At 38.0% G+C, this 19657-nt stretch overlaps 1 protein-coding gene across 1 annotated transcript in view; it reads left to right on the forward strand.

The window, feature by feature from the left end:
• nt5dc1 (5'-nucleotidase domain containing 1) overlaps positions 1 to 19657 on the forward strand; it is a 100126-nt gene that overhangs the window by 72210 nt on the left and 8259 nt on the right. Inside the window, exons 8-9 of the mRNA XM_055044186.1 lie at positions 2754 to 2851; positions 14906 to 15027. Of these exons, the coding sequence (XP_054900161.1) occupies positions 2754 to 2851; positions 14906 to 15027 (220 nt within the window). The remainder of the gene's footprint in view (positions 1 to 2753; positions 2852 to 14905; positions 15028 to 19657) is intronic.

The following is a 19657-nucleotide window of genomic DNA, read 5'->3' on the forward strand; positions in this document are numbered from 1 at the left end:
TATTGAGTTTATTTATTACTGGTATGGAGTGTGGTTCATATTGGTCTAACGCTCTCTCTCTCTCTCTCTCTCTCTCTCTCTCTCTCTTTCTCTCTCTCTCTCTCTCTCTCTCTCTTTCTCTCTCTCTCTCTCTCTCTCTCTATCTCTTTTCTCTCTCTCTGTATATATATATAGATATATATATATATATAGATATATATATATATATATATATATATATATATATATATATATATATATATATATATATATATATATATATATATTTATATATATCTATCTATATATATGTATATATCTGTATATACATACATACCCATACATATTTATATTCTACTCATCTATATCATACACACATTGACCAACATACTTACTATAATCAAATTCAACTAAATAACTTAGTTTTCTTTAAAAATCGAATAATCTTCTAAATTAATTTTTTCCTTAATACTTTCCAACTCTTTCTTCATATAACTTCTCTCTCTTTCATATTTATTACATTCTAAAATAACATGTTCTATTGTTTCATATTTTCCACAATCCTCACATTTACCCGTATCATGCTTTTGTATTCTAAAAAGCATATAGTTAAGTCCTGTATGCCCAAATCTTATCCTTGTTATCACTCGTTCCTCTTTTCTATTTCTCCTTCCCTTTCTTCTTTCTCCTACCATCTTCTGAATTTTATAAAACCATCTTCCTGTTATTTCTTCATCCCACCTTTTTTGCCATTTTCCATCAGTTTTTCCTTAATCATACTCTTTCCTTCAGCTTTACTTGTTTTAACTATGATGCTAATTGGATTTTGAATTGCCCCCTTTGCTATTTTATCTGCCCTCTTGTTTCCTTTTACTCCAATATGTGCTGGAATCCATACAAAATTAACTATCAAACCCATGTTTTGTAGACTCTGCTTGGACATGCATCGGACAAGCATATTACAGAAAACTGTGGCCTTCTCTCCAATTTATTACCTGGGGACGTTGTGTTAGCAGACAGAGACTTTGATAATAAAGACGGTGAAGGGATGATGTGTGCTGAGGTTAAAATGCCGTCATTCACTAAAGGGAGATGTCAACTGAATGCTAAAGATGTTTAAGACATGTGAGCTTTAGCTGACCTCAGAATTCATGTGGAAAGAGTGATCAGTTGTATGGGGAGTAAATACAAAATGTTACACAGAAGTATATCAATTAAGTTGCTTCTTAAATTTGAGAGTGAACAGGTGATACGTCTTGACAAGATTGTGTGTGTGTGTGTGTGCTGCAGCTTAGTGAACATGTGTTCAGTGTGGTTGTGAAACCCAAGGCAAATGAAACCTGTACATGTTAATATGCAACTGCAAAGCTGCACTGATGATTAAAATGCAAAATGAAAACAGAGATTTTCTGCACTCATTCTTTTGAAATATTTGTAGTCAGTACTGGGGCAGACAATGCCAGAGTCTGAGTAATTTAATCAAATTTTCTCAGCACTTATTTATATGTGACGAGAGGATACACATTGTATGTGTATCTGTGACAGCTGTCCCTGCTGTCACAGAATAAAAGTAATTATTTTCTGTTCTTCTTTAATATTACTTTATATATTTGTTTGAATAGTTTAGATTTTTATTTTTAAATTTGTCTTCATTAATTTGACCAATTTAGTTAACTATGTGTAGTGCACCCATTTAGTTAACTTTATTTGTCAGTTCTTTATAATTTTTGTTAAATGCACTAAATTTCTTTTGTTTGAGTTTACCAGTTTCCCCTGGAGCTACAGATGATTTCCAGCTGATGCCCACTGGTGGTCAACTTCCCAGTGGGCCATTCCATCTGCTCACTAGGGGAGGGGGAAATTTGGTTTTTTAGTTTAGTTTCATTATTTCTTTAATGTTTGTTGTTCTTTTGAAAGTTAGTTCAGTTCTAATATTTATTTAATTTAAAGATTTAGTAATGCTTCTTTGTATTTGTTTGTGTTTTTTGTGTGTGTTTAATTATCCCTTTTGTGTTTAGTAGTGGTTTGATCACCCACTATTTAAGTTCTCTTCGTGTCTTGTTAGTTAGTTCAGTTTTTTGTTTGAGTTCTTTGTGTTGCTACCTGAGTTGTAGTTTGTTATTTTGACTTCAGTTTTGGGCCCGGTTTATCATTTTGAAATTATTTGTGGATTTTTTGTAATAAATTAAAATTTCTTTTGAACTTTACTCAATACTCTCTGGCTGGTTTGTGGGAAAACCTCACAGTATCCTTGTAAGGACATACATGCAAGGATACACTTGTGTGTGTATCCTTATTTATTTATATTCAGTCATATTGAATTACTTACACTCTTTGGTATATATTATATAAGCTCTCTTATGGTTCAATTTGTATAATATTTAATACCTTGGATGGAGTTATGTTTGCTTATTATCTTGTCTGCTAATAAGCAAAATTCCCTTGGGGATCAAGTATATTCTATATAGGCAACCTCAGCTCCTAATCCTTCAAAGGTTTAAATCTAGCTTTTTGTGGGTACCTCCTTACCCACAAAAAGCTTTAGAAAATGCCCCCATTCAGGGGCCTTGTGTGGAAATTATTATTATTATTTTTTTATGTTTCACAGTAAGAAATCTGCTCTACTTCAATACTTTGTTTCAACAGCCATTGACAACACTGTCTAGTTCTGCATGCTTTTCTTTAGGAACAAAGGCAAGTGAGACTGTTTGGTTTTTTGCTGCTCCCGTAATCAGTGTATTTAAGCAAAACTGTTTTTTGTCTTTATGTCACAGGAAGGACTTTGAGCAGCTGTTTGATGTCATCATCACAAACGCCCTGAAGCCTGGGTTCTTTTCCTTGATACCCCATCAGAGGCCTTTCAGGACCCTTAGTGAGTAGCAATGAATTTTTCCATTTACCTACACTCCAGTAACATTAAGGGCACATTCTTAACCCATGTCAGAACAAAAAATTGTGAGTTGTCACTTTTTTTAACATAGAGAACATTTTATTTTTGGAAATGGGACCATTGTAGGTCAGATATGAAGGATAATGCTATTTTCTATAATATTAGCAATTTTCTATTTTTATTTTCTTTTGAAATCTGTGATATCTTCAACTTTAGGAAGAAGTTCCACTCTCGTCATGTGTTTTGATGTCTCTCCATAATTTAATTCAGCACAGCTCACAGTTCTTAACAATGGGCTCTACTTACGTTGCTGACGTCATATCCGCATGAGAAAATCTGGCTTTCCTGCTTTTGCTTTGAATTACGATGACAGCTAGAAAAGACAAAGTCGTATTTCAGACACAAATCAATACTATGAACACTGGTATCCTCCAAATATAATGGGCTTTTAGGTTTTATGGATTTCCAAGCGGTCCTGAATTAAGATGACGGTGGCTTGTAAAATATCCGTTGCTACCATTTAAAGCTGACCCCACACAGCAAAGTTTGCAGCCTTCACTTCACTCTGATCATGTTCTTCAGCCAAAAACTACCATGGGAGAGGGGGATGAATGGTAAATAAAGGAGCCGTTCTGTGTTATTTCCATGGAATCACTTCTCTATTCAGCCTGAAAGAGCAAGTGTATGGGAAAGAGTGAGCAGACGAGAGTCAGACAGCCGAGTAACTGATCCGCCTGTACTGCTGTTAACACCGTCCTGTTTGAGCTCTTCACAAGGAGCATGCAAAACTAATAAAACAAAAAAACACGGTGATCTTAAGGAACATGGCCATATTTTTCTAAAAGCAATAAATTTAAATCTGAACAGTCAGCTGAACAAGAACTTTGACATCAGTGCTGCCCTACTGCTGAGCTATGGGGCTTGTTGTGTTTCCTCATGCTTCAGAAGTAAAAAGCCTGAATCATAACCTTCCCTGTTATTTGGTTTCTGACACTAATGACAATAAACACACATAATATACTTGAAAATAAATACAAAATTATGTTAAAACATTGTCCATTAGAATGGATTAAAATGTTTTATGTACTTAAATAGCATGTTTTTACAAGAAAAATGTCAGAGAATATTGCCTACTAGCATAAGCTAAAGTTAAAGTTTAAAGAAACTAAAACTCACCTTCATATCTGTGAATGTATAACAAGGTACACATCTTAAAATCTTTCTCCAGCTTACCTATTGGGGCTTCAGATTGACATCATTGTTACCTTGGTCAAGCCCTGTCATTTTTAATAGACTGGAAATGACCAAGCTGCTTTTCCACAAAAGTGAAAGCTGACGTGCAAAGATCCCATTTCTGTAGCTTTCTGTGTACCCTTTAATATGTTCCTTAGTTGCATCTTTTGGGGTCTACTACTGCCTCTAGTGGTATGGTTGTGGTAACACAACTGACTAACATTTATACATTATTGTGCTGGCATACCAGAAAATCTGTATTATTATTATTTTCAGCATTACTGGCATTGTAACAGAAAAATTCTCCAGTGAAAGGGTCACTCTCTGACTTTTGTTTCTCACAGTGGCGCAGTTGGTAGCACTGTTACCCTGCAGCAAGAAGGTCCTGGGTTTGATTCCCGGCCAGGTGTCTTTCTGCACTGAGTTTGCATGTTCTCCCGGTGCATGCATGCGTTCTCTCTGGGTACTCCGGCTTCCTCCCACAGTCCAAAAACATGACTGTTAAGCTTATTGGTCTTTCCAAATTCTCCCAAGGTGTGACTCCCATGTGTGTACTTGGTTGTTTGTCCTGTTTGTTTCTGTGTTGCCCTGCGACAGACTAGCGACCTGTCCAGGGTGTACCTCCCTTCTCACCCGGAATGCAGCTGCAGATATGTACCAGCAACTCCCGGCCCCACTTGGGACAAGGCTGAACAGATAATGGATGGATGGAGGTTTATCTTAAAGATTTTTCATATTATGCTAACATTTTTTGAGAAAAATCAAGAAATGTAAATATCCATGTGTCTTAGTAATGTAAAATGCAAATCTGTTTTAAAAAATTTTATGGGTTGTTGAAGTGCAGAGATCAGCCAAATGAGCATGTCCCCACTGACCAGTGTTAATTTTTCAATGAATATAAGACAAATAAAATAGGCAGTAACTGGAAGTTACTTCTACCATCATAAAGTATTTTTGGAATACTTTATCCTAAATAAAAGAAATATGAGAAAAATACATAAATTATTTATAAAATAGCACTTTTAAATTATGTCCTTCCAGTTTTGTTCAACCCCGAAACAGCATACTAATCTCTCCTTTTTTTATAAATAATGGTTCAGTCCAATTTCCTCAGCACCCTGGAAGTGACATTGCATCTCCACATTAGCTACTGTTAATGGGGACATGGAGCAGGACTGTTCAAAGATTGCTGTCAGGTAAACTGCTTGAACTGGCTGTGCTATCCCAATAACAGTCCTTCCAAGAGTATTATGTCATGGTCTGTTGGGTTTTGCACATCCACAATCATGAATGATTTTGTACCTTGACGGCGTTGATTTACATATCTCTGATTGGGTGGGAGATGATCATGTTATCCTTGGGGTGGTGGTAAATAATTGTGATGTGTTGAATGGGTTTGCAAGTAGCTGTATTGCACTGCAGTAGATTGATCGTAATCATGATGTACTGCAGGCTTGTGTGTCTGTGATGAGTTGTGGTAAGCTGGTGCTGATTGAGCTGGTGTGCAAACTGGTCCTGATACCGGGTTTAGGTGCTGCCTCTGCAGATAAGAGGACTGGTGCATAGACTCTTTAATAGAAGACACTTCAGCTTTCAGATCTTTAAGCAGAGTCATGTTTGCTTTCATCTCCTGCAGTTTTGAGAGAATATCTGTTTGGCTCTTGCTGTGACTCGACTGGCTTTTTTTGTCCTTCTCAGTGGTGGTGTGGTCAGACTGAGCAGAGTGAACAGTCACAGATCGCTGTGGTGCATGCATTTTTTTCTTGTCCTGTCTCTCACTTTCATAGGCACATGCAATATTTAATTTTTCAAATAAAAGTTAATCAGAAACACCAGCTTGTTCTAGAGATGACTGAAGGTCACGTTTTATGTTATCGTTCAACAAACCGGTCATAACTGCATGGAGATACATGTAAACCTGACTCTGACTCTTGTGATGCAAATAGAATCTTCTGTCGTAGGTCTAGAGTGCGGATGAGAAAACTCTGAGAAGTCTCCTTAACGCTCTGTGCTTCTGATGACAGCTGTTTATATAATTCTGTTGCACTTTTTTTTTTTTTTTGATAATGGTAGCGCAGTATTCTTCTCAGAGTGGGGAGTGTAAGGTTGTTTTTTTCCCTCTTGGTAGCTCTGTAATTGCATCCCCGGGACAATGGCCCTTATGAAAGCATCAACGATCTCAGTCTCTGGAAAGCCTTTGACGAGGCCAGGCTCAATTTGTCGTGCGAGACTGGAAAATGTGAGGCGGTCCTTTTGTCCTGGGTCTCCAATTTGTCCAGATATTTTTAATTATTTGTGCCATACAGCAGGGGTCTGACGTAGGACTGAAGCTGGAATTCCAAGGCTGGACATGGCAGTCGGAACTTTATGTACTTCCTCCTCATGAGTATGTTTTATTTGGGATGGTACATGAGACTGAGAGGGTCTGGTTTCTGTTGATGTACTGCCCAGTATCTCATCATATTCATTCTGCTGTTCATGTTGTGTTACTTTAAGTTCCTTTACTTGGATAGCTGTAGCCTGAACTTGGAGCTCAGTTATCTTGTCTTTAAAGCACAGAAACTCTGACATTCCCAAATCCTCTAACTTTTGGAACTCATCACTCTGTAGATGATTACTAATCATTAAGATGAGCGATGTTCTATTCTTTCCTGTCACATGTTCAAATTTTGACCCAGCAATGGTTGAGAAAATCACACAGTTTTGTTAGGCTTTCTGCTGGCAGCGTGCACAAAAGTCCTATTATCTCCAGCTGTAATGCCTCTACCTCGGTTGACCCCATCTTCATTGTGGTAGCTGATCAGTGTTCTGTTGTAGCAGTAATTTGTCTACTAAACCTTGGTTGCAGCATTCCTGGCACCTTAGGTTAACCTCAGATTACTTTTGCCCTCGGTTGCAGAAACTCAGACTGCCATACAGTTGTCAAGTAGATGTCGTCAGCCTGGGTAAGTAAGTTAAAGGGGAACCGATTGAGAGCTGGAGACGTCTGGTCCTAGCAGAAGTCAAACTTTGCCTCACTCAATCCCAGCTGTGCCTCCAAAATGTTACGCCCCTGTAAAGGGGAATAATGAAAACATGGACACAATGTTACTATTTTTGTATCCAGTGTTATAATGGAGCAGAACCGTTACGTTCCCCTATATTCGATCAGACAAAACCAATCGAGACTTGAACGATTAACAAACTCTCAAAACTTACAATCTAAAAGGTTGAACTTTTCAAGAATTATAAACAAACATAGCCGGAAAAGGAACATTAACAAAAAATACATTTTTTTTAACATCATTAAACTTAGGCTACCTTTTACCGTATCTGTCTGTACCGCTGAACTTGAAAGACCAAAATAATCGATCGTAGATCACTAGATCTTCTTTTAGGGTTAAATAGTTTTGTAACCACTAAACTCACACTGTAAAGAGATTTAAGTGTTAGTCTGATTAGATGATTATCTTTATCCATAGATTGACATAATCAAGCTCAACATTTCAACATTGTTACAACACGTTATTTATTGTTATTTAGGAAAAAGTTTAGAATGGTCTTTGAAACGTATTAATTTCTTGTTTTCACCATATCATATTAGTTATTTATTCAATTAGTTATTTTAATCAAGAGACAGATGATCTTAAAGGAAATGGAAGATTTGGTTTAATTATGTTATGGAGTTATACTCAGAGGAATCAAATTGTCCCATTACGGGGTTGAATTGAAAACAACCTAAGTAACAAAGAAATTTGTATTAATGTTTGGGATTTCATGCATAAAATGGATAATCATATTTTCTTGGAGGTTCAAAGAGACCTTCAATAGATGCAGTCTTCAAAAGCACACTTTTTGTAGGATATTTTTTAAAAACTTGAGACCCCAAAATATACCTAATTCAGAGAATCACCCACAACACTGTACTTTTTTTATTGTCTAAAGAATGTAGAGCTGCTTATATGACCTACATAGCTTTACTGTGAACTGGACCTCCTTAAATTGGTCAATGACTAACCTGTTGAAACTTTGACAAATTTTAAATACCTTGGATCATTTCTGGACAGTCATCTCAACTTTCCTCAAAACACTCTATATTTATAAAACTCACAGAAACTGTCTTTTAAGAAAACTCGGTCTTAGTCTGCACACTTCAGAGCTTGTGGAGGCACTTGTTGAGTGTTTTAACTTCACGTTCAAGACAAACTATTAAGAATTGTTTCAAAGGCAGGTAAAATAGTGATGAAATTACTAAAGCTTTGTCTCAAATTTGCTCAAAGAACATGGATATGGCAGAGAATATTTCAGCAGATAGCATTTATCCTTTTTTTGTCAGTTTGAACCTGTGAGCTTATGAAGGCATAATTGGAAACTAATAGCATCAATACGAAGTCATTAATTCGCAGCGCAATAACAATTCTTAATCAAATTAAATGACAGAATTTACCTATGGCATGCAAAGTGTTTTATTCTATGCACAAATTGTTGGCATTGTGATTGCATGGATATCTTTAGCTCTACAGCTATAACAATGTTGCAGATAACATCTATCTTATCCAAACATTTTTGGCTCTAGAACTATGTTATAGTTTTAGAGCCAAAAAAATGTTCCATCCTGAAAGATTAAATAATTTTGTCTTGTCTTTCCCTGTGGACCCCTTGCATGTTATTGTTTAAGTCCGGAAATTTTGCTGGAGGCCAGAAAGGCTATTCTTTTCCTTACCATCCATAGACGCCCTGCTGTGTAGAACAATCCCAGTAACTAAATGAAACCTGGAGATGAAGATATTATTAATGTAGTGCAGTTTGTCCCAGCAAAGGGAAAATTAACGCTGAAAAATCTCTGAAGAATAATTAAAAAACACTTTTTTCTTGCTGTATTTTAGTATACAACACCAAGAAAAACACTATTTCCCATACAAACGAAACAATTCACAGTATTACGTTTTTTAGGTTTGACGTTTATTTTATTTTGCAGCACCACTGCACCCCAGAACCGAGGGGGGTGATATTTGCTATATTAGCAGTAGAATATAATGTGTCTTTTATTATTTTAAAATCTTTCATTCTGGTAACTGTTAAAACATAATATGCCACAATGTATTTACATCTAATCTATTCAGACCTTTCCTGCCAACAGCCTTCACCAACAACTCTGAAGAATCTGAATTGATATTCAGATTCTCCATTTAATTTCACTTTGGGATCAATAAAGAAATTTAAATTTTAAATTGAAAGGAACTACTTTATTTTTTTTTATTTTGCTAAAAGACAAGATTTTGCACATTAAGAAATCCATTTAATTATTATTTTTTAATTATATACAAGTGCTGGCCATAAAATTAGAATATCATGAAAAAGTTGATTTATGTCAACTCCAGTCAAAAAGTGAAACTTGTATCTTTCATTTGTTAGACTGATATATTTCAACTTTCTATTTTACTGGTGATAACTCATCTAATAAAAAGCCCAAACTCAGAATCTCAGAAATTTAGATCACTTAAGACCAATACACAAAAAGGATTTTTTTTTAGAAATCTTGGCCAACTGAAATTGGCATTAGGTTTTAGGGCTTGAGTGCTGCTGGGATGGTGACCAGAGGAATCCATGAAGGTGAGTGAGAAAATGACATAGCCTTTGCCAGGCAGGCAGGAGCTGCTGCATGATGGAGGTAGCGGAGGGTCAACAGTTGAACGGAGCGGGCTTGTGGAAGGAGCTTGAGCTGCAAGTCATGCAACATGAAACAAAATACCTTGACAGAGAATCCTTGAGGCTTAGAGTGTGACCAGAGCGACACAAGGAGAGAGAGCTCGGATGACCCGCTGAGTGCCTTTGATCAAAAGTTAAGTGCAAGGAATCCACAAAGAACGTAGGAAACACAGAACAATAAACTCTGGCACTTCCATTGCAGATTGACACTCAGACACCGGCGGACTGATAACCCGCTCCTCTTAAAGCCTGGTTAGTGGCATGAGAAGATCTGCAAGTGTGTGTGACAATCAGCTGGATCGCCCTTCAGTTACAGCAGCTCCAGGGCGCCATCTCGTGATGGAACTGAGGAAGTGAAGGAGGAGGAAAAACAACGATACAGTACCCAAAACTCCAGTTCCCAAAAAGTATTTTGTCTTCCTTTTCACAATGTCCCAGATATCTTCTATGGCGTTAAAGTCAGGTGAGTTTTCTGGCCAATTAAGAACAGGGATCCCATGGATCTTAAAACAGGTACTAGTAGCTTTGAACTTTGTGCTAAGTCCTGTTGGAAAATTAAATCAATCAAATCAATCAAATTTTAGTTGTATAGCACATTTCAGCAGCAAGGCATTTCAAAATGCTTTACATCATAAACACAAAAACACAAAGTCATGCTTCATGGAATAAACAATACATTGTTACATATTACATTTCAAATACAATTCTAAACAGGTGCGTTTTTAGTTGAGATTTATACGAATTCAGGGTTTCCTCCGTTTTACAGTTTTCTTGAAGTTTGTTCCAAATTTTTGGTGCATAGATCCTGAAAGCTGCTTCTCCTCTCTTGGTTCTGGTTCTGGGGATGCAGAGCAGACCAGAACCAGAATCTAAGAGGTCGGGAAGGTTGATACAACAACAGCAGATCTTTAATGTATTCTGGTGCTAAACCGCTCAGTTTTAGCACCAGAATAAAACTGAGCGGTTTTATTCTCAGTTTTATTCAGTTTGCAAATCTGTTGTTAGATTTGCAAACTAACAACAGTATTTTAAAATCTATTCTTTGAGCTACAGGGAGCCAGTGTAGCAACTTTAAAACTGGTGTTCTGTGCTCCATCTTCCTGGTTTTTGTGAGAACGCAAGCAGCAGCATTCTGGATCAGCTGCAACTCTTTGATTGATTTCTTGGACAGGCCTGTGAAGATGCTGTTGCAATAATCAATCAATGTTGCTAAAAGCATGGATGAGTTTCTTTAGATCTGGCTGAGACATTAGTCCTCTAATCCTGGAGATGTTCTTCAGGTGATAGAAGGCTGACTTTGTAACTGTCTTTATGTGGCTCGCAAGGTTCAAGTCCCAGTCCATCACTACTCCCAGATTTCGGGCCTGATCGCTAGTTTTTAGTTGTAATACCTGAAGCTATGCATTGATTCTAGATTGTTCCTCTTTAGGTCCAAAAATAATGACTTCAGTTTTATTTTTGTTCAGCTGGAGAAAGTTTTGGCACATCCACACATTTATCTGTTCTAAACATTTATTCAGTGATTGGATGGGATCAGAGTCACCTGGTGACATCGTAATGTAGAGCTGTGTGTCGTCCACATATTTGTGGTAGCTAATATTATTTCCTGTTATAACCTGAGCTAGTGGGAGAATATAAATATTGAATAAGAGGGGTCCTAGTATTGAACCTTGGTGTACCCCACATGTGACCTTTGACCTCTTTAATGAGAAATTTCCAATTGAAACAAAGAAATCCCTGTTCTTTATGTAAGATTCAAGCCAGTCGAGCACCGAACCGGAGAGTCCAACCCAACTGTCCAGTCGATTCAGTAATATGTCAAAAGCTGCACTGAGGTCCAACAGAACCAGCACTGTGGTTCTCCCACAGTCCGTATTTATATGGATATCATTGAATACTGCCATGTGCTGTGGTGAGCACAAAAACCAGATTGGAAAAATCTGCATATCCATAAAGTTGGTCAGCAGTAGGAAGCATGAAGTGCTCTAAATCTTCCTGGTCAGTGGTACATTGACCTTGGATCTCAGAAAACATAGTGGACCAACACCAGCAGATGACACAGCACCCCAAACTGTCACTGGACCTCACCTGAGTGAAGCTGTCCCCTCCCCCCACCTTCTTCAAGTCAGACAAAATTAATGTCAGTCAACTCGACTACATTTGTGCAGCAAACATTTTCAGCTGTGTAGATTTAGCTTTGAAGATATTAATAAATGTTTGAAGGTCAAAAGGTCAACAATGCCCCGCCGGCCCTTTTCCAAAACCAAACAAAATTGGTGTCAATTGACTCGGCTACATTTGTTCATGGTGGCAATGGGGCTATGCATGACATGTAGAAGAATAGTCTTTTTGCCCTCCAGTGTTGTCCGCATATGCAAAATTTTCTTATGTAAACGATAACCTGCAGGGGGTCTATATTTGTAAACCTGATTATGATTAAGTCAGTGCCTCACCAGGTTTGAACCTCACCTGACGTCACTGAGCTACAGATATGAATCACGGTAGTATCAGAGATCTATCTAAACGTAAACTTCAATAGAATCGGTCAGATTGTCTTTTGTCTCATGGAAACTTTACTTTAATTATATTTCTTTTTCTATTTAATCATAAGAAATTATAGTCAGGCAGCCATGCTGCTGAGCCATTAAACAGGAACAGCAGGCTTCCTGAAAAAAGAGGAAGAGGAAGTAACTTTCTAGCTTGCTTATTTATAAAAATGGTTGAAACTATTCCTTATTTCAAAACCTAAAAGTTTTAAGGAATGACATTTAAACATTTTGAGTAAGATCCAAAGTAAAATGCTTGTATTAATATTGTTTTTCTTATCAGAATACTTACACGTACGCTTGTGGGAATACTTACAAGTAAAACAAGTAACTGCAACTTTGGTATCAAATAATTAGAAAAATAGATTGTCCCTGTTTTCTTTTCAGAATATCTATAATAACTCACATTAAGATTATAATAAGAGTAACAAATAAGTTATGGTTATCATAATATTATAAATAAATCCTAAATCAGAGAGGCTAAGAGGTTACACATGTCATTTTGACATTGAACTTGAAATGATGTGAAATGTGTAACTGCAATTAAAGACCTGCAATAGGTGGCTTCAAATTGCACTTTTCTCGGCAGCTTGGTTCAGACCCAAAAGACAAACTCCAAGGAAATGATGAAGACAAAGGCAAAGTGTTTTAACTTCACGTTCAAGACAAACTATTAAGAATTGTTTCAAAGGCAGGTAAAATAGTGATGAAATTGCAAAAGTTTGCTCAAAGAACATCGATATGGCAGAGAATATTTCAGCAGATAGCATTTATCCTTTTTTTTGGTCAGTTTGAACCTGTGCCTTCCTTCCATGAGGTCTGCTCACCTATATCACAATGGACCAGAAAGATCATGAGATAAGATGAAGGGAGCTTCAGTGCTGCAAGACAAGAAGCTGAGGACTACTACACACTCTAAATCAGTACACTTTCTGCCAGCACCCAATTCCTGTGTGACCTCAACATTGAGGCAGAGACAAAAGCTCATTAAACCTGTAGAGATTCCTGCCTTTGTTGATCAACCCCTCTCTTCCTGATGGAACACATTCTTCATCATTAAGCTGGTTCTGGGGTTAAAAAATTCCATACTCCATCCGTCTTTCAAAGATTCCTTTTCTAGTTATCAGTGTCAGCATTAGGTAAAATTAGTTTAGGTAAGATGATTGATTTGACCAATTTGATCAAATAGATACTGCAATTAGCTCTACTGACCCTTGAAAAGTTGACTTACTTATGAAATTTTGGCATAAAGAAAGTAAAAAAGGTATGATGTTTGATTCTGGGGAGTAAAAGGTGAAAAATATTTAATAGGTTGCTTTCAGCCCAAAACTCTATGTAAAACAACATCCTTGGGACTCGCCCAAGTCACTAAAACCAACCTGGTTCAGTAACAAGTGCATGTTGTAACAAAGAAAACGAGTGACCGTTAACAAGTGTGCCCTGTGAAGATGGATAGATAGATGGATGGATGGATGGATGGATGGATGGATGGATGGATGGATGGATGGAGGGGAGGGAGGGAGGGAGGGAGGGAGGGAGGGAGGGAGGGAGGGAGGGAGGGAGGGAGGAGGGAGGGAGGGAGGGAGGGAGGGAGGGAGGGAGGGAGGGAGGGAGGGAGGGAGGGAGGGAGGGAGGGAGGGAGGGAGGGAGGGAGGGAGGGAGGGAGGGAGGGACGGACTTATGAAGTATGGCATCAGCACCCACTTCATGATGTCCTGTTGGAGTGATCTCCGGTAGACATTTTTTGTTTATGGTTGCATTGCCTGTCTTAGAGAAATGAACTTCATGACTAATAATATAATATCTAATAACTTCATAACAGAATAACATCTTTGTTTCAAAAGAATTAAAAGAACCAACCAGAGATAAATAATTGTTTTTCTCTTTCCTGAAACACAATTTAAAGTGTTGTGGTTTACAAGGTTTAAGTTGTGACATTATTAGGTGTTTATGTTCCATGACTCTCTTCAGTCTTTGGGGCCATTTTCAGTAAATCACAGAGAGGGTTGCAGATAAAAATGTCAGATCGAAATTCTACAAAACAGCTCTGCCATTTTAATTTCCCTCAATTTCCCATTCTTATACTAACTGAGCCTCATCAACTCTAATAAAAGTCTAAATGTATTGTGTTATGCATGGCTAATTTCCTATTTTATTATGAAGCAACTGAATAGGTGAACATCATAAAGCTGCCAATGAGATGTCTGTGTGAAACCTCACATTTAACAATTAGTTAAAAAAAATCAGTTCACCTCAATAACCTCACCTCAATATTATATTATTTTCAATACTTTTCAATACTTTTAGTGACACTCCTTTATTGTCAATCAACATAGCAACACTGCCATCAGTGTTGCTAAGTTGATTTGACAACAGTGTCACAAATACATGAGTTCACTGATCAAATGCTGCTGATGGAGATGAGGCGTCAGAAATTGTCACATGCAACTCAAATCTAATGTCATCTTTTAGCATTTTGAATTTCACCAAATGTTTTATTCCAAATTAGCATGAGAGTTTGCTTAATGAAGCTAAACTCTGTCATCTTGTCCTGTTTTTGCTCCTACAGTGAATGATGTGGAAGAAACAGAGGGGCTTCCATCTCTAGACAAGCCCGGGTGGTACTCCCAGGGCAATTGGCCACACCTCCACGAGCTGCTCAAGACCATGACAGGAAAACCAGAACCCAAGGTAACTGTTGACTGTTCTATGAGAAATCTGCCAGACATGTAGTAGAAATGTATCTACAGCTTACTTTGAGGTTGACTCAAAACTTCAGTCTTTGGCAGAGAATAAAAGGGATGAGGACTCTGTAATAAATCAGCTCAGAGAGATTCATACAAGGATGTTGAAATGGAGAAACATGGCTCTGGGACTGATGGAAGGGCAGATCTTTGCCAGGATACTGTGAATGTATTCCTTGTGGAGTCTCAATCTTGCAACATATTATTTCCAATGTGAAACACAAGACAACTACAGGTCTCATTTCTTTTGACAGATATTGTGGATTAAAATTTGATCTATCATATTTTGTGTAATTCCAAAAAATTGGAATTGAGCCCAGTAATCAGTAACCACTCTAAGTTTTCTTTTTATCTAATGAGATTCCATACATTTTCTTTTGAGTTTATTTAGTAAAATTATTGCTGTGTACAACCTAAAGACTTTTGAACATGACTGTCTCTACAACAACTACAAACTGATATTTCCAGTGGATTGTATGTTGTTTAATTATGTCCCTTCAGTTGGGAACATCATTTACATTTTGTTTTGAAACAATTTTCTTAGCTCAAAAAATACTTTTTTTGGTCCCTGCAAACATCTAACCCAATTATTGTGGTAAACTGGGTTGACTTTTCTATAAAATGCAACTTATTATGCAAACAGTTGTGTAATTTTGCAAAACCTTAAAGATTACATGTCATGGAAAACCCTCTTTTTAAATCTTAAATACATGTTTTGTGTACTTTGAATGTATAGGAGTGAAAAAAGATTAAAACTGATTCTTTGCTGGTGCTGCATATTCTCTTTAGGTTATATTTTTCAGTCTGTTCATAATATTTTTCTTGGCTATGAGATCACCCCATTTACTGTGGAATTGCTAAACAAGATCATGATTCTTGCTAATGAGCTCTGTGAATCAACCCTTTTTTTCCTCGCAGAAATTTTGTAGTCCAAGTTCAGTTATGCCAACGTTGCAGGAAGACAACTCAAAATATTTGGTTCTAGGGTGTACTAACATGACTCCTTACATCATCCCTCGGCTTCAGAGCCTCTTTGAAGTGTCTGGTTAAAAGTTATTTTTCTTGGGAATTTACCACATTAGTGGGGAAAGTCAGTTTGCACCAAGCACTTAAGGACAAATGCTTCAGTAACCTATGCCAGTATCAGGTGATTTTCTGATTGAGGCATCAGGTCCTTCTCTCTACTGACACAAGGAATACAGCAAAGTGATATGCTCCAGTTAACGTGAAAATGATGACAAAGCTCATGTTATACATGAATGTTGTGCATTCATAAAATTATGTCCTAGCCATTGGTTTGATAGTAGCATTGAGCCTTCTGTATCTGCTAGTGCTGTGCTTGCTATAGCTGCCTTCTTGAGGATATAAATGTATCAATTAATCAATCAAATTTTATTTGTATAGCACATTTCAACAGCAAGGTATTTCAAAGTGCTTTACATCATAAACACAAAAACACAAAGTAATGCAACATAGAATAAACAATACATTGTTCCATCATTAAATTTTTAATTGATTACGTTTCAAATACAATTTTAAACAGGTACGTTTTTAGTCGAGATTTAACGGAAGTCAGGGTTTCCGCTGTTTTACAGTTTTCTGGAAGTTCCAAATTTTTGGTGCATAGATGCTGAATGCTTCTTCTCCTAAATGTACTGCATATTTTGCTTGTTTTGCCATTTTTGTCTTGGGAAACAGATGCAAATGCATCAGTGATGTTCTGGAAGCTCGCCTTAGCCAACTCTTTAGTTGTGTATAGACTTCATTCATATTGTGATAGTATTAATATTTTAATAGGCATCTAACATTCCTATTAAAGTAGGCATAGTCTGACGTAGGTATGTCAGATGTTATTATGCTTTATAGTGAAACGTACCTGTTTAACTCTACAATAGAGAGTTAAGTAATTCTATTTTGTAGGTATTTGGTGTAGATGGAGAGGGTGTAAATACAGTAATAACTCCATCAGATGCATTTATTTTAATCTGTGGTTCTGCAGGTTTATCTTCTTCATTCTTCCGCTCTGTGTCAGACTCTGACTCCAAAATGTGAGGTTGGATGGACAAGTCTTCTGCTGTTGATATATTTAATAAACTTTGGAATATATAGTTGTTCTTGCAGTAGATAATTTTATTGCTGCTATCAGACTACAAAAATGGCAGAATGGGTGGGGTGAAACGCTTTGCGACCTGGAATGGGGTGGGTCGTAAAATGTCTCATTAACATAAAAAACCGCATCAAAACAAGTTGCTCTAAAATGCACCTCAGAATAGGGAAAACGAGGGATCTGTTATTGAATTACAATAACCAGTAATTCAGGCCAAAGCATTGCACTTCACCTTTATATAAGCCTAAGTGAATGGTTTACATGTGAAAAGAGGTCCTCACAGAGAAACATAAGACATGGAAGTCTAACTTCATGTTACCCTAATGTGCATGTTTTTGGAGGGAGGGGTTTGACTTATTTTGACTCACTGATCTTAGCCAACTATTCCAGGAGAGCATGTGGAAAAGAAAATATTTAAATGTAGCTCAGTGTTGAGTACCTTATGAAAACAGAACAGACAAGCCAAAAGTGTCATTACAAACTAGGAATCTGCAAATCTACTGAGCTGGCACATTTTGTCATCATATACATCCCTTCCTCTTTTCCCCTCCCTTCAGTTTTCTGCTCAATGTCCTCTTTGTTCTCGGCCACGTGGAGAAAACTGCCATGGAATGTGGTGTCAAAGTGCACTTAGATCTTCTTTAAACAGTCCTCTGGGGAAATTGAAGTTCTCTGTGTTTTCACTTTCTCTCCACTGTAACCTGACAGAGCTTAAAGCAGGTGGGCTGAATAGAGGCATTGAAGGAAGATTATACGCAGCGCAGAACCTCTTGTCAGACCTGCCGTGACTCCTGCCATTCCAGGAGGTGAACATGATCAGGACATGATGATACTGGCTTCAAGTGTGACCAGTTTCTTTTTAGAGTGTTTGGGAGAATTTAACTGGAAGGATGAAGGCTGTGGTCATTCTTCATCAGCATCACTAAAGTGTACTGTCAGACCTTATAGACTGGTCTGACAGTGAACATGTGAATGCCAAGCGGTGAACTGCAATTTTACAGCTTAAATCGGGGACCAAAAATAAAACGTTTGTTCTAAAGTGTAGTTCACATTCTCATTGTACTGCGTCAAATGAACTAAAGTCTATGAGCAAACTGTTTCCCTCCCTCGCCTGTGGGGATACTGCACCAAGAACCACTGAAGGGAACAACATCCAAACCTCTGAAGAAGCATCCATCCATCGATCCATTGTCTGCCGCTTATCCGGGGTCGGGTCGTGGGGTTAGCAGCTTAAGCATGGAGGCCCAGACTTCCCTCTCCCCGGCCACTTCTTCCAGCTCCTCCAGGGTAATCCCAAGGTGTTCCCGAGAGGCGCTGCGCCAATCCGCTTCTAAATCTCGTGGTCCCTTCTTCCTTCATTCGTGAACGAGATCCCAAGATACTTGAACTCCTCCACTTGGGGCAGGAAAACCCCCTCGACCCGGAGAAGGCACTCTACCCTTTTCCAGCTCAAGACCATGGCCTCGAACTTGGAGGCACTGCTCTTCATCCCGGCCACTTCGCACTCGGCTGCGAACCGCTCCAGTGAGAGCTGCAGATCACATCCTGATGAACCCAATAGAACAACATCATCTGCAAAAAGCAGAGATGCAGGCCACCAAAACGGATCCCCTGAACAGCTCAGCTGTACCTAGAAATTCTGTCCATAAAAGTAATTAACATAATAGGTGACAAAAGGCCGCCCTGGTGGAGTCCAACTCTCACCAGAACCCTACAACATCTGGAGTTCTTTCATTGGGTCAAGAGGTATGTCCTGGCCCAAGTGGAGGACTTCCAAGTATCAGGGGATCTTGTTCATGAATGAGGGAAAAATGGAGCGGGAGACCGACAGATAGATTGGCACAGCGTTTGCAGTGAAACGTGTGCTGTACTGGTCTGTCATGATGAAGAGAGAGCTAAGTCAAAAGCGAAGCTCTCGATTTACTGGTCGATCTACATTCCTGCCCTCAACTATGGTCATGTGCTTTGGGTCATAACCGAAAGAACTAGTTTTCAGATACCGAAAATAGTCTTTTCTGTAGGTTGTCTGGGCTCTCCCAAATGACTGTGGAGAGGGAAGTCTGGGCCTCTCTACTTAGGCTGCTACCCCCGCAACACAACCCTAGATAAGTGGAAAAGGATGGGTGGAGCTGGATGGATGGATGGATGGATGGCCATTGCTTGGCTTGTGAGCGTACACCAGCCAAGCAATTTAGCCCAATTTTTTTTTTTTTTTTTATGTTACTGACTTTTCAGCAATATCTTAAGGTGACAGTTACTTGATTATGGTATAAGATGACACTATGTGCCTGGAAAACACAGTACTATCCCTGGGTCAAATTTAAACACCTAGAACATCAGATATAGACACACAAAAAACAAGATGATTAGATTATTTTTACTTGAACCGACAGAGATGTGTTTCAGTTACAATCTCCTACCACTCTGAAATACATCCTGTAGAATCCTCTTTTTATTTGTTTCGGGGTGT

This window comes from Poeciliopsis prolifica, unplaced genomic scaffold, assembly GCF_027474105.1.
Source record: "Poeciliopsis prolifica strain line A6 unplaced genomic scaffold, Auburn_PproV2 SCAFFOLD020, whole genome shotgun sequence".
NCBI lineage: Eukaryota > Metazoa > Chordata > Actinopteri > Cyprinodontiformes > Poeciliidae > Poeciliopsis > Poeciliopsis prolifica.